This window comes from Anguilla anguilla, chromosome 1, assembly GCF_013347855.1.
Source record: "Anguilla anguilla isolate fAngAng1 chromosome 1, fAngAng1.pri, whole genome shotgun sequence".
Taxonomy (NCBI): Eukaryota; Metazoa; Chordata; class Actinopteri; order Anguilliformes; family Anguillidae; genus Anguilla; species Anguilla anguilla.
This window is the reverse complement of record NC_049201.1, coordinates 3,442,424-3,455,117: the sequence shown is the minus strand read 5'-3', so window position 1 is coordinate 3,455,117 and position 12,694 is coordinate 3,442,424. Positions and strand designations below refer to the sequence as shown.

General features: G+C 47.1%; 1 protein-coding gene across 1 annotated transcript; it reads left to right on the top strand.

Moving 5' to 3' along the window:
* The first annotated feature begins 3,896 nt into the window (after positions 1-3,896).
* Positions 3,897-11,396, top strand: cnr2 (cannabinoid receptor 2). The gene is made up of 2 exons (XM_035432855.1): positions 3,897-4,095; positions 10,062-11,396. The coding sequence occupies exon 2, from the start codon at positions 10,212-10,214 to the stop codon at positions 11,394-11,396; it is 1,185 nt and encodes a 394-aa protein (XP_035288746.1). The 5' UTR covers positions 3,897-4,095; positions 10,062-10,211.
* Positions 11,397-12,694: the final 1,298 nt, after the last annotated feature.

Below are 12,694 nucleotides of genomic sequence, written 5' to 3'. Positions count from 1 at the left end.
TACGTGGAGAGAAATAAATCTTGAGCAGCGCCTTTGGCCCTTTCACAGTTAGGAGGTGAATTTCCCCCTCACTCTCAGGGCTCTGTGTGACCCAGACAGGACGTCATAGCGTGACCTCACTTCTCTGTCGAGCCTCGATAATAAATTTTAAAAAAGCAGCGGCACCTTGTGCTCTCCTCCCCTGTAAAACAAAGCGGACCGGAACGCCGACGCTGCGCTGTGTCTTCTCCGGGCTGCCGTTTGAGCGTTCGCGGAGGCGACTGGGCCGTGTCGATAAGAGGCAGGCGTGATGCGCGTCGCTGCAAAAAAAAGGGGTCTTCAGTGACGGAGATGAGCCTGAAGTGTACGGCCCCCGCTGAGAGGCAGAGACAGCGTAAAGTTAGCTTGTGCCCCCCGGAGCAGGTCTCCTCCTCGGATTCCGCTCTCCGCTCTCCGCTCTCCGCTCTCCGCTGTCCGCTCTCCCTGAGGACGGATTTGGCGGGAAACAGGCCGCGCGCTCGGCGGATGGTCCCTGACCACCAGCGCACCGGCGGCCTCGTTTAGGGGTTCTGGCGGATGCGTGGGCTGGACCTCCGGAGGGCCCCCCCCTACTCCCCCCCCCCACGACTTGCGTTAGCGCCAGACCGACGGTGTATTCGCGCGCCTGCAGGCCAGGGCCCTGGGTGCTTTCCCCCCCCCCCACCCTCCTAATCGAATTCTCCCCTCGCCCCCTCCAGGGTCATCAGAAGGACGACGAGCGGGTCGTCATGCAGACGGGAGGCCGTGGGCGAGAGCCAGAGAAGCAGGCTGCACGGATTCGTGATCTGATTACTACTCTACATCAAACAGCTCTTTGTATTCGTACTTTTGGGAGGAATATACCTCCTTTTAGCATCTACTGTAAAGTGAGAATGGGTAGAGATAGAACCAAAGGTGCAGTACTTACTCACTAGATAAATTGTAGGCTCACTTTATTTTTAAAAGCATGTAGTCAGCAGCAGGTTTAGGTAACATGTAAACATGAGTATTTAAGTACAACTCAAATACAGCTTAAGGACAAGCCCAGGTCTCAACTAGACCGGCAGGTTGATGAGCACACTGCGGTCAGGACTGAGGAAGTTCATTTATTTTTTTGAATTTTGTTTTTCATGTTCTCTGGATAATTATAGATGTCTTGTGTCTGTGCAACTCTGTGGTGATGGTTGCCGAGTGGCGCATTCGGGTGAGGCGCCGCGGTGCGAGACGCAGTCTGGACCGTGCCAGTGCTGGCTGTGCCCGGCTCAGCGGTGCCACAGGGCGATGCACAACGGGTGCCTGCGTCACCCAGGGCACGGGGGAGGGGTCCACGTTTCATCCCTCTCCAGCCACAGGAGCGAAGGATGGCGGGAATCCCTGTGAAAAGGTCACAAGTGAAAAAAAAAAATAGTGGAAAAAAATGATGAATTCCACCTGCTTCTGAGACATGTGGTTTCTTCTGAAACCTGCGACGGATTTTGACCGTAGTTATAGTTGCGTGCTCAAATTCATCTCCTTTTCTGATCTGGTCACAGAAAATGAGCCTTAAATGATCATTTATGACGTTTTTGTAAGCAGGCATAGGCTTAAAAAATTAAGGATAATTGAACAACTGCTGCTCGCACTGCCTTCAACTCTGCGCTGTGGTTGTCTGTCTCCCTGCCTCACTTCCTGTTACATGCAAACCTTCTGCTTGGGCAGACAAGTTGTGACATTGTCACCTGATGCAATCGCTCAGGAAACCACAGCTGATGTTCAGCGAGCAGTTTCACACGTTCGATCAGGTAAATGGCGTTTTCTGTCAGGAAAGAAGTGAGTAGTCTTCAGTTTTCAGACACTGTTTACTGAAGAGAAAGATAAAGAGAAAGATTGCATATGTTTTTTTTCTGCTTCACAGTTTGGAGGTGTTAAAATAGTGGTTGCGTCTGGTAAACGATAAATAAGAAGAAAAAAAAGATGCCTGACCCTGTTTCTAGCCATGGCAACCAGCCCAGTTTTTCTATGGCATTATGGGCCAACTCCTCCTTCCTGCAGAAAAGCTCAAGAGATTGGAAAGTGTATTTTTTTTCTCTCCAGTTTTCCATTGTGTGGCTCATAAATCCTCTGGTGTGGTATGAGGTAAATCCACACCATCCATCAAAATCTGAGCACATGCTGAACGTCAGGCCGGCAGGTGCACAACCTGCCCTCGGTCCCGCCTCCAAGGGGTGCAGGAGGCGTTTTGGGGTGCCTGTATGGTGAGCCACACGGTGAGCCAATTTTTTGGGCCACACAGAGGGGGCAGTGAAGGAGGGAGAGAGAGTGGGAGGGGGGAAATAAATTGATTTTGGAAATGAGGAGAGTGACCCAAATTTTCATCCGGGTTGGAATACAGTCTGCCAGCATCCTGTTCTCAGGGGGGGACATGGGGGGGTGGGGGGTGGGGGGGGGGGGTAATGAACGATCGGAGCCCAGCTTGAACTGGGGCGCCTCGGAGAGACACAGCTGGAGGTGTGGAGAGCGTGGCGCACACTGTTCCACTTCCCCCCCCCCCCCCCCCCCCCCCTCACAAAACCCACTTCTGCATTTGGGGTTTAATGCAGGCTGCATTTAGCCAATGGGTCAATTTGTCATTAGTGTCATTCAGTTTTTCCAGGCCCAGAAGGAAGAGCGCTGAGCCGCTAACCTCTCTGTTGGCATCAGTTAATATCGTTCAACTCAGAGGCAGTTCATACATCACCTCTAGTAAACGCAATACACATTAATACACCATAAGCCTTTCATAAGGGAAGACATTAGCATGACATTAGTCATAACTGGTTATAACAACAAATTAGTACTGATTACTAATGTCATCCTGCTCTCATAATCTATGCAGCAGCCATTTTGAAAAAGATCACTTTGCATGTGTTTAGTAAACTTAGCTGCATGAATTAATACGCCGTATTATGACATTGGTTGAACGTTTTTGTGTATGTACGTCATATTTTGTTGTTATGACAGGTGTTATGTCAATCTTATGACAGGTGGTATGCAGGAACTGTGGCGTGTAATTCAAGCAAAGTACTGCCAATATTCCACAGCACTGCGGTGAATAAGGCCATTCTTCACTGTGCAGTGCTCGAAGCTGGCCGTACGTTGACAATAGGAGGCCATTTCAGGTAGAAGAAAATATGGCTGCCAAGCAAACAAGCTAACGCATCCATAGTCCTTCATAATACACAAATATGGCTTAACAAAGAGATAATTAGGTAGGCTAATTCATGTACACCTAATTTTCTAATGGAGTTTGGTAGCTGGGATGAAAGGCTCTCACATTTGTAAGGCTGGTAGGCAAGCCCTTAAATTATATTTATTCTTCTTTGTTTTCTAATATTTTTGTATTTGACTGTGTAATTCCAAATAGTTTCCCGTAGCCAAGAAGGAAATATTGCAACAGAGCTGGCCAGCCAGAATGTCTTTGCCTGATATTATTGGAGAATGTGTACAAGCTAACTACAATACAACTATAGCACTTCTGCAGTCTGTTAGTCCTGGAGCATTTTATAGGTTCATTTATATCGTTAAAATTCTGTCTTATATGTACAAGTGCTTTTGCAGCAAATTTTGTTGCCATGTAAATAAAGCATATTTGCATTTATGATTCAAGTAGAAAGAGAGAGACAGGAGAGAAAGGAGGGGGGGAGAGAAAGAGAAATTTTTATGTGATATTGTACAATGCTTTTTGTATTAATTCTGTATGCTTTGTCAAAACAAATATGAGCCAAATAATGAAAAGTGAAATTTAATCTTAAAATAGTTAACATTTTTATATTTTCATATTCATATTTTCCCATCAGAGAGAGAGAGCAAGAGAGAGAGATGAGCTTTGGTTTTTGCTCTCTCTCTCTCTCTCTCTCTGTCTCTTTCCCTCTCTCTTTTCTGGTGTGAGGCAATCAGAAGAGTGATGTAGCAGTGTGTCTGTGTGTGTGTGTGTGTGGTTGGGAACAGAGGAACATAGGGGCTCGCCGTGACAGGGCACGCGAACAGACACACACACACGCACACACGCTCTCTCGCAGCACTGAGGCAAGCGAAGTAAGCACTTGCAGTTTCTTCATTCCTTCCAGCTGGACTGCTCAGGTAGGAGACTCTTGTCTGAGAAATCAGTGTTTCTGAGCACTTTTGTTTTCCTGATGTTTTAGTTCATTAGAAGGCGTAGCCTTTTTTCAACGATTCACTGGAGCAGAGTGCACCGTGTAGTCCTGAATGCTATTAATAAAAGAAATCGTGTTCACCGATTTTTGCTGTATTGGAAATGATGCTTTATTAATGTGGCTGTATGGAAACTAGCGTACATGATATTTATGATGTCTTTTCTAATGGCTCAGCTCCAACTCGTATGATGAGGCAAGGGCAACTGTAAATTTAAAAATACATATGTATTAATAATGCAGCTGAAGTACTTTTTGAGTGGCGATTTCAGATTGTGTTTTCAGTCTCTGTGAATTTGGGTCTGATAAAAATGGTGACCCTACATTCAGCAGGCTTTTAAGAGTCCGTCAACATAATGATAATTTCTTGTATTAAGGTGTACAGTGTGCATTCAGGGGGCCTTTGAAACAAATGTTGGTTCTCTGATATCTAGAAACTTAAACGCATGACACATCAGGCTTCAGTACAGGCTTCAGTTTTTTTGGAATTTTCATTTATTGTCAAAATTCTAAGTTTGCTATAGAACTCTTTCTTTCAGCTCCCAGTATTGATTGTGACATCAGCATTAGAATGTTCAGCTAAGAACATTCTAATTGCGTATTTGTGACCTGTCACCTTACAGCAGTGATTTGTCAAACGGAGTCCTGGGGCCCCCCTGTGTATGCTGGTTTTCTTTCCAACCACAATTGCGACCCCAGCATTTTAATAAGCTGTAAATTTTTTCTGAATTAGGTACCTTTCATGTTTAGAGGGATTATTTACCATCTTAAGCCACATTATGTCAGCTATGGTTGCCATGAAAAAAGAATTGCAAAAAAAAGAGTATGTTGTTTTTCATTGATCAAGTTAAAGACTGAGGTGGATCAATGGGTTCCTGATTGGTGAAAGCGTGGACACCTGACCACTAGCCACCTGGAAGATAATGAAGAATTCAGAGACAAAGCAAATGATTACACGCCAAACCTGCACTGTGTTATTAGGTCTAAGAAAAAATGTAAGAACTTAAACAACCTAATTAGAAACCTCTTGATTAATCTCAGTCCTTCATTTCATAAAACATTTCCTGTCTTGTGTGATTGTGCGCAACATACCTCAATATCACACCTTATGAACATGGGAGCGTTATTCTTCACGGCATGCAACACTATTTCTGGCACAATGTGGCCAAAGAGGGTTAAAAAAAACACTCTAAACAAGAAAAGTGTATACTTAAGAATGAATAACATCTCAAAATTCGCAGTTGTGGTTGGAACCAGAACCAGCACACACAGTCTGGACCCCTGGACCGAGTTTGAGAACCAGTGCCTTGAAGGGTTAAGGTTCGATCTTACGATTTCAAAATTGATAGAATTCGGGTTTAGAGCCTTTTCCTTTTGCGAAATACAATGTCAAGTAGCGTCCCCACCATGATGTTCGATGGGCTCATCAGGGCCGTATCTGCTTTTGAGCGATAGAGGAAGCTGATGAATATAGAAAGCGGTTGTGGACTTGATATATTAATGGATGAGAAGCTAGTTGGTGTGGTTAGTCTGTAGCGTGCGATTCGTTTTACCTCTCGAGGAGGAAAATGTTGCTCAAGTGCAGAAGTTCCCCTCCCTCGTTGGACTTTTTTTTGTTTTTTTGTATTATTGCTTTTGAACCCTCATATGATTTTCACAGAGAGTTCCATTCTGACCCTGCAAATGACCAAACTTGACAAGCGGGAACCACCTTTCCCTCTCCTAAAACCACCCCCCCCCACCCCCACCCCCCCACATCTGTAGCTCTGAATGCCAGGACTGAAAGACAGGAGTTGCAAACCTAGATACGTGACATGAGTCAGGTTGAGTTCAAAGAGTAGTCACCCCCCATGCCCCCCCCCCCCCCCCCCCCCCCCCCCCCCCCCCCCCCCGAAATAAGATAGCCCTCTGTGGTATTACTGCAATACCAAAAAAGCTTGTGACAAAAATAAATAAATAAATAAATAAAAGGCATTTATTTCTTACCCACTGCGACTGTTGTATGGGCTGGACTGGGTGTTTTTTCATAAAGAGAAGGAAATTTTCCAAAATGAAAAGGGGATTACCTGTTAAATCACATGCAGCCCACAGTTGTGTCTTGAAACAAATGGTCACAGATTTGTGGGTTGGAATGGAATCGTTGCGTGTTTCATAAATTCCCATGTTCATCTGGACCTCAACACAAAATCAATTTTATTTTTTAATTTTGTTTCTGTTTTGTACTTGAGTTTTTCTGAAAGCTGGTCATTTCATTAATTTGGGACAGGCTGAAATAAGCAGTAATGCCTGTGGGGTGTTCTTTGCCAATTTCTTTTTTTTTTAACTTGATGCAAAAATAACAGCCTTTTAGCTGTTCTGGGGTCAGTTGTGCAACAACCTGTAAGTGATGGAGCAACAACTGTATCAGAGATTTCACTTTTTAGCAGATCTGAGGTCAGATTTGGGGTACATACATACATAGAGGCCTGTCGAAGTGTCCCTGAGCAAGACACCTAACCCCTAACTGCTCTGGTGAATGAGAGGCATCAATTGTAAAGCGCTTTGGATAAAAGCACTATATAAATGCAGTCCATTTACCATTTACCAGGTCAGAGTGCATCTGTGGAATACGAAGTAATGAGAACCAGACAGAATAAAAATACACACATTAAGGAGTTAGGGGAAAATGCCTCAACATTCATTCCTGAAGGAAGAACCAGACTAATGCAAACCATTATCAATGATGACACGAGTCAGAAATACTATCATAATGTAATAACTGATCATTCATAGTATTCTGGAATATTTAATTATTTAATAAAATCCAGGTTCAGAAAATAAAAGCCCTCCTCTTGTATTTTGTTCCAATCACCTGGATTTGCTCATTAGCATAACTCTTCAGCCAGGAGGTAGGACTGATTAGTGGAATCAGATGGCCTAGTTCATAGGTGGAAGAAGCACATGGCAGAACTTTTACTTTCTGACCCCTGGACCTTTGACCTCTGGTTATATGTCTATTTATGTACATTTGCCATCCAGTGTTTTCCTTTTCCAGCTACTACAAAATAACTCCAACAGGGGGCAGGCTTTAGTCTTCTTTTTTTCCACAATTCTATACACAATAATGTATCTCTCTGTAGCAGTTTGGAAGAGGATAATTCTGCATCTTAATGGGATTTTCAACTAAAAGAGGCTTCACTGTATGTCCTGTAAGAACCTTGAAAGCTCAAAACGTTTCAGACAGGAAATCACGAATGATCGGACATTTTGTCGACGTCTTAAAAACACAAATCGGAGTTGTTGCACCACGTAAGTGAAACCCGGGCACCTGGTGGTTAACAACCCCAGCAACCCCGAAACATTCTCACAATGATGCTAGCATGTGGTGGCAATGCTATAACATTCACAGAACATCCATTGTCAGAACATTCTGTGCCCTGGTCCTGGTGGGCCGCAGGCCACACTGGCTTTCGTTGTTACTCATCACTTAATTGACCCATTAAAAGCGGCTGATTACACGTTTAACGTACCTCATGTGGTTTCTAGGTCCTGAACTGGTTGCCGATTTTAAGGGCAAAATCAAAAACTAGCAGAACCCTGTGACTGTCCGGGACCAGGGTTGGAGACTTTTCACCGAAAGATTTTTTGACTCGTTTCTCAAACCTTGCTCAGAATGTTCACGGAAAGGCATGTACTTAAGACTTGAGTGCTCCATCATTAAGAAATCGGTTCATTTCAGTGTCATAAACCCAATCAATCTATGAAGTGTCACCATTGTACAGTTTAACTCAATCATTATTGTTTCACTTAATTGTTTCACTTAATTGTCCGTCCTCACTAACTTATCTTCGCACCGAGCGACTGGAATATTTATGGGCTGCTTCTATTGTTGCGGGGGAAACGTGGCAGACGTTTCAGCGCTGCTCAATATTAGCATCGTTAATGAAGTCTAATATGGGACAATGAAACAAAGCGTTTATTTCGAGGACATTCGTAACAGGCAACATCATTAAACATTTTATTAGCATTTGCACAATGCTTTTTAATAGCAACGATAGCGGCTAAGTCCATGTGCCAGGGACCTAGGGATGGAGAGGGCAGAGAGTGGCGGGGCCGGGCGGGGGGGGTGAGGGGGTGGTTAGGTGGGGGGGCAGAGTCCATGCTAAAAGCCCCCCCAGTCTGAGTGTACTCCACTCTGCTGCTCTGACTCATTCCTATTGTCCCCCCAACGAAGAGGCTGTAGAGGCTGCTGCAATTGTATTTTATTTTTTTGTTGGGAAAGAAAGGGGGTAGAAATAGGTACTTTAAAAAGAGGTGAAGAGTAGGTCTTCCATTTGTGCAACTTTTCTACTTCAGAGAAACAGAAGGAGAGAGCAAGAGAAAAAGTGAGTTAGACAAACAGCGAGTTAGAGAGCCAGAGAGAGAGAGAGAGAAAGAGAGAGAGAGAGAGAGTGAGAGAGAGAGAGAGAGAGAGAAAGAGAGAGAGAGAGAGAGAGAGAGAGAGAGAGAGAGAGAGAGAGAATCCATTCCTGTCACGTTTCCAGTTGTGCTGTTCAACTCAGGTTGCGTGGGCACAACTGCTTCTGTTGTCTGTTTTTTTTTCCTTTTAAAAATGATAGATTGTCTTGGGCCGGGGGTGAGAAATTGCAAGAGATGGGGTGTGAGAGAGATTTTGTTTGATCAGCGAGGTAAGAAGATAAGACTGATGCCCATATAAACTCTGAACACTGTTTAGTCAACAAAAGTTGATGGCAAAACGACTTTAAAATGAGCACCCCATTGATGGAATATTACCACACTGGAGAACTGCTCAGCTGGGAAGCTGGCCCAGGCAGATCATAGACATCCCACCAGAGGGGGCGCTGTTTTGCAATGAGGTGTGAAAACCTTGGCAGAAATCCACCCTGAACACTATGGCCTCTATGGTCGATCATGCCAAAGTCTGTCTGCACTGGTACACAACATGGCATGGATTTGATCTGGACAAAACTGCTCATCGCAAAATTGCTGCCAGTACATTTTACACTGAAAGAGTTGACGTGATCCCCACTTGCTTTATATCAATAGTTTGAGTTGAATTAACACAAAACCGTTGACTTTCTAAGTTCATTTGCATAGATTGTCAAACTCTGGTCCTGTTTATGCAAGGATAAATTTGAACTTCAATATGAAGCTGACCAGGATCAGATATTGGACGGAGACAGTTAAGTCTTTGTGTCAAGGGATAAACGAGAGACAGTATTTTTGGAAGCTCTCTTGCTGTTACACTGTAGGGACTAGATGGAGCTTCAGGAACACAAAACTAGTTAAGCCCCCCCCCCCCCCCCCCCCCCCCCCCCCCCCATTACAGTCGTGGGGTAGCCCTGGTTGAACGATGAAAAGAAGTTGTGCCTTTCTGTCTCCAGTTGTCTTTCATGCTCAACCATAAATGTCAGCGTTGTTGCTCTGCTGATTGTGGCGACATCTAGTGGTTTTAAATGACCAGACAACCTGTTGTTCTTCAGTCAGTTCGTTTCCATTTGATAACATGATACACGTTTCCAAAGTAATTGTTGATGCTTATTTGTATTCTCTGAAGCAGTGCCGTTTATGTTTGTCCACAATGTTCAGACAAACTGATTGCTGACATGGACACATAATTATGGTCACTGTAAAACGTACAGAATGGGTCCTCATGTATGGAAGTTCGTATGGAGGTAAACATTTCAGGGTGTGAAAAGTTTCTGTCTCAATCACATGACCCTGTCAAGATCATCTTAACTTTAAAAGAAGATGATCTTGTAAGATGAAGTAAAAGAACCACTGCACTGCTTTGGTGCTCAGAGAATAAGAGAACAAATGTATTTGTTTTTTAATGAATTTAGTGAATTAAACAAGAAGTAAAGCTTTAATACTGTTCTTCTTTGTTTTCCCCAGTTGGGATTCCCAAACCGAGAGAAATCACACCTCCCCCCCGCCCCCCCCATAACACCTGTTGCGGGGTCACCAGCCCAAACCCAGGCTCCCCTGCATTAGCGCTACTGCCGACCCAGGAAGTGCTTCTCATTCCACATCCTGTGGAGAGGAATGGAGGAGCTTGGACAGGTCTACCCCTCTGAGGCCACTCCCCCTTGCAACGTCAGCCACGCCCCTCCCGCCCCCCCATCGTTGGCGGCTGCTAACGAGTCGTGCGCGGATCTGAGCTGCTACATGGTGCTGACGGAGGCGGAGAAAACCGCCATCGGCTCCATCTGCTTCCTGGCGGGGCCCGCCACCTTCCTGGAGAACGTGCTGGTGCTGGGCGTGATCGCCGCCTCCCGCCGCCTCCGCCGACGCCCCTCCTACCTCTTCATCGGCAGCCTGGCGCTGGCCGACGTCTTCGCCAGCTGCTTCTTCACCTCCATCTTCCTGGACTTCCACCTGTTCCGCCGGCGGGACGGCCGCCACGCCTACCTGTTCAAGCTGGGCGGGGTCACGCTGGCCTTCACCGGCTCGGTGGGCAGCCTGCTGCTGACCGCACTGGACCGCTACGTCTGCATCCACCACGCGCCCAGCTACAAGGCGGTGCTGACCCGCCGCAGGGCCCTGCTCGGGCTGGCCGCGCTGTGGGCCGTCACCGCCCTGGTCGCCTTCCTGCCCCTCCTGGGCTGGACCTGCCCCACGGGGCTGGTGCCGCCCTGCTCCCGCCTCTTCCCCTACATCCACAGCCGCTACCTGGCCTGCTGGACGGGCTTCATGCTGGCGCTGCTGGGGCTGATCCTGGCGGCCTACGCCCTGGTGCTGTGGCGGGCCCACCAGCACGAGGCCTCCATGGTGGGGCTGGGGGGCGGGGCCTGCGGAGGGGGCGGAGCCCGCATGCGGATGGACATCCGGCTGGCGCGCACGCTGGGGCTGATCTTGCTGATCCTGGCGGGGTGCTGGCTGCCCGTGCTCTCCTTCATGCTGGCGGACGTCTCTCAGCGGCTCACCCGCGCCCACCAGCGGGCCTTCGCCTTCTGCAGCACGCTCTGCCTGGTCAACTCCGCCGTCAACCCGCTGCTCTACGCCCTGCGCTGCCGCGAGCTGCGCCAGGCGCTGGCCCGCCTGCTGAAGCAGGGGCGGGGCCGGTGCCGGGGGAGGCGGGGGCGGGGCAACAGCAGGGAGGGGACGGGGGCTCCGTCGCAGTCCATCACAGAGGGGAACGGCAGCAGCCCGGGGTCCGAGGAGGAAGCGCTCGGGGAGTCCTTATCCGAGGCGGTGGAGAAGAAGCAGCTGGCCGTGATCAGGAAGTGAGATCAGGAGCAGTGGATTGTGGGAAGTGGAGTTCAGCGCTTTGCTGTTTTTTTTTTGTTATCTATTTATTTTGTTGCCGTTTTGCTTTTGGCCTGCTTTCTCTGAAAAATCAGGGGAAAGTTTTGGGTTCTGAAAAGATACGGGCGAGAGAGAGCTTGGTTGAGCAGGTCTTGCGTCTGTTGCTGTCAACTGAACTGAGATAAACCAGAGCAGTTCTGAGAAAGATCCACCCTCTCCAGACGAGGTTGTGTAACGTGTTGACTCAAAAGAGCCAGAGAAAAACTGGTATCACTCAGCATGTCATTTCTCTCTCAACCCCTCTCATGTGCTCCATGGCCCATTTCACCAGTGAGCTTTGGAGATGATACTCTGTGCAGATGGAATCTGAACATTTGATTATAGTTTTTTTTTTTTTTTTTGCTACTTTTTTTAAAAAGAAAAGCTCCTGAAACTCTGAACTCTGAGAAGAGGAATGTGCGCTGCATCTTCCGCCTTGTTCCACGTTACTGTCATGAAAGAGGAAATGATGTGTGTGCTAAACTCACCACCAGCACACTCACATTCATGAAAGCAGAAGTTAAAAAAACATACTTTTTTATGCAGAGATCTCAAACTCCAGTCACCAAGAGCAGAGATCTCAAACTCCAGACATCAATAGCAGGGATCTCAAACTCCAGTCATCAAGAGCAGAGATCTCACACTCCAGTCACCAAGAGCAGAGATCTCAAACTCCAGACATCAAGAGCAGGGATCTCAAACTCCAGTCACCAAGAGCAGAGATCTCAAACTCCAGACATCAATAGCAGGGATCTCAAACTCCAGTCATCAAGAGCAGGGATCTCAAACTCCAGTCCTGGAGTGCCGCAGCGCCTGCAGGTTTTTTTTTTTCCTTTTCCTTCAAAATCAGCAGCCAATTGAAGGCTTGGGTGCAATGCTTGCGAGCGGCTTACGTTGAGCACATGAGCTGAAACGCTGTCACCGGCAGACAATGCGGCCTTCCAGGACTGCGGCCTTCGGTACGAGGCCTGAGTTTCAGGCTTCAGTTCCAGCCTCAGGTTTAGTCTTTAGTTGGGGCCTCTCTGTCATCATTAGCAATCTATTACCAGGAGGCCAAGACAGTGAGAGACACCCGGCTTCCTCCTGTCCTGGGGCTAGGGTGGGTCTAGTTGCCCAGTGTTACACAGGTCACTGTGTTAGCCCCTCCTAATGACACCTCCTACAGGCTACCGAGCCTGTTTCTGTTGGATTGGATCACAACCCGGGGGTGGCTGAGACGCAAATTCATTACAAACTAACGG

What these genes read in the sequence shown, in the direction of transcription:
- cnr2 (XM_035432855.1), top strand. Translation starts at nt 10,212, where the DNA reads ATGGAGGAGCTTGGACAGGTCTACCCCTCTGAGGCCACTCCCCCTTGC.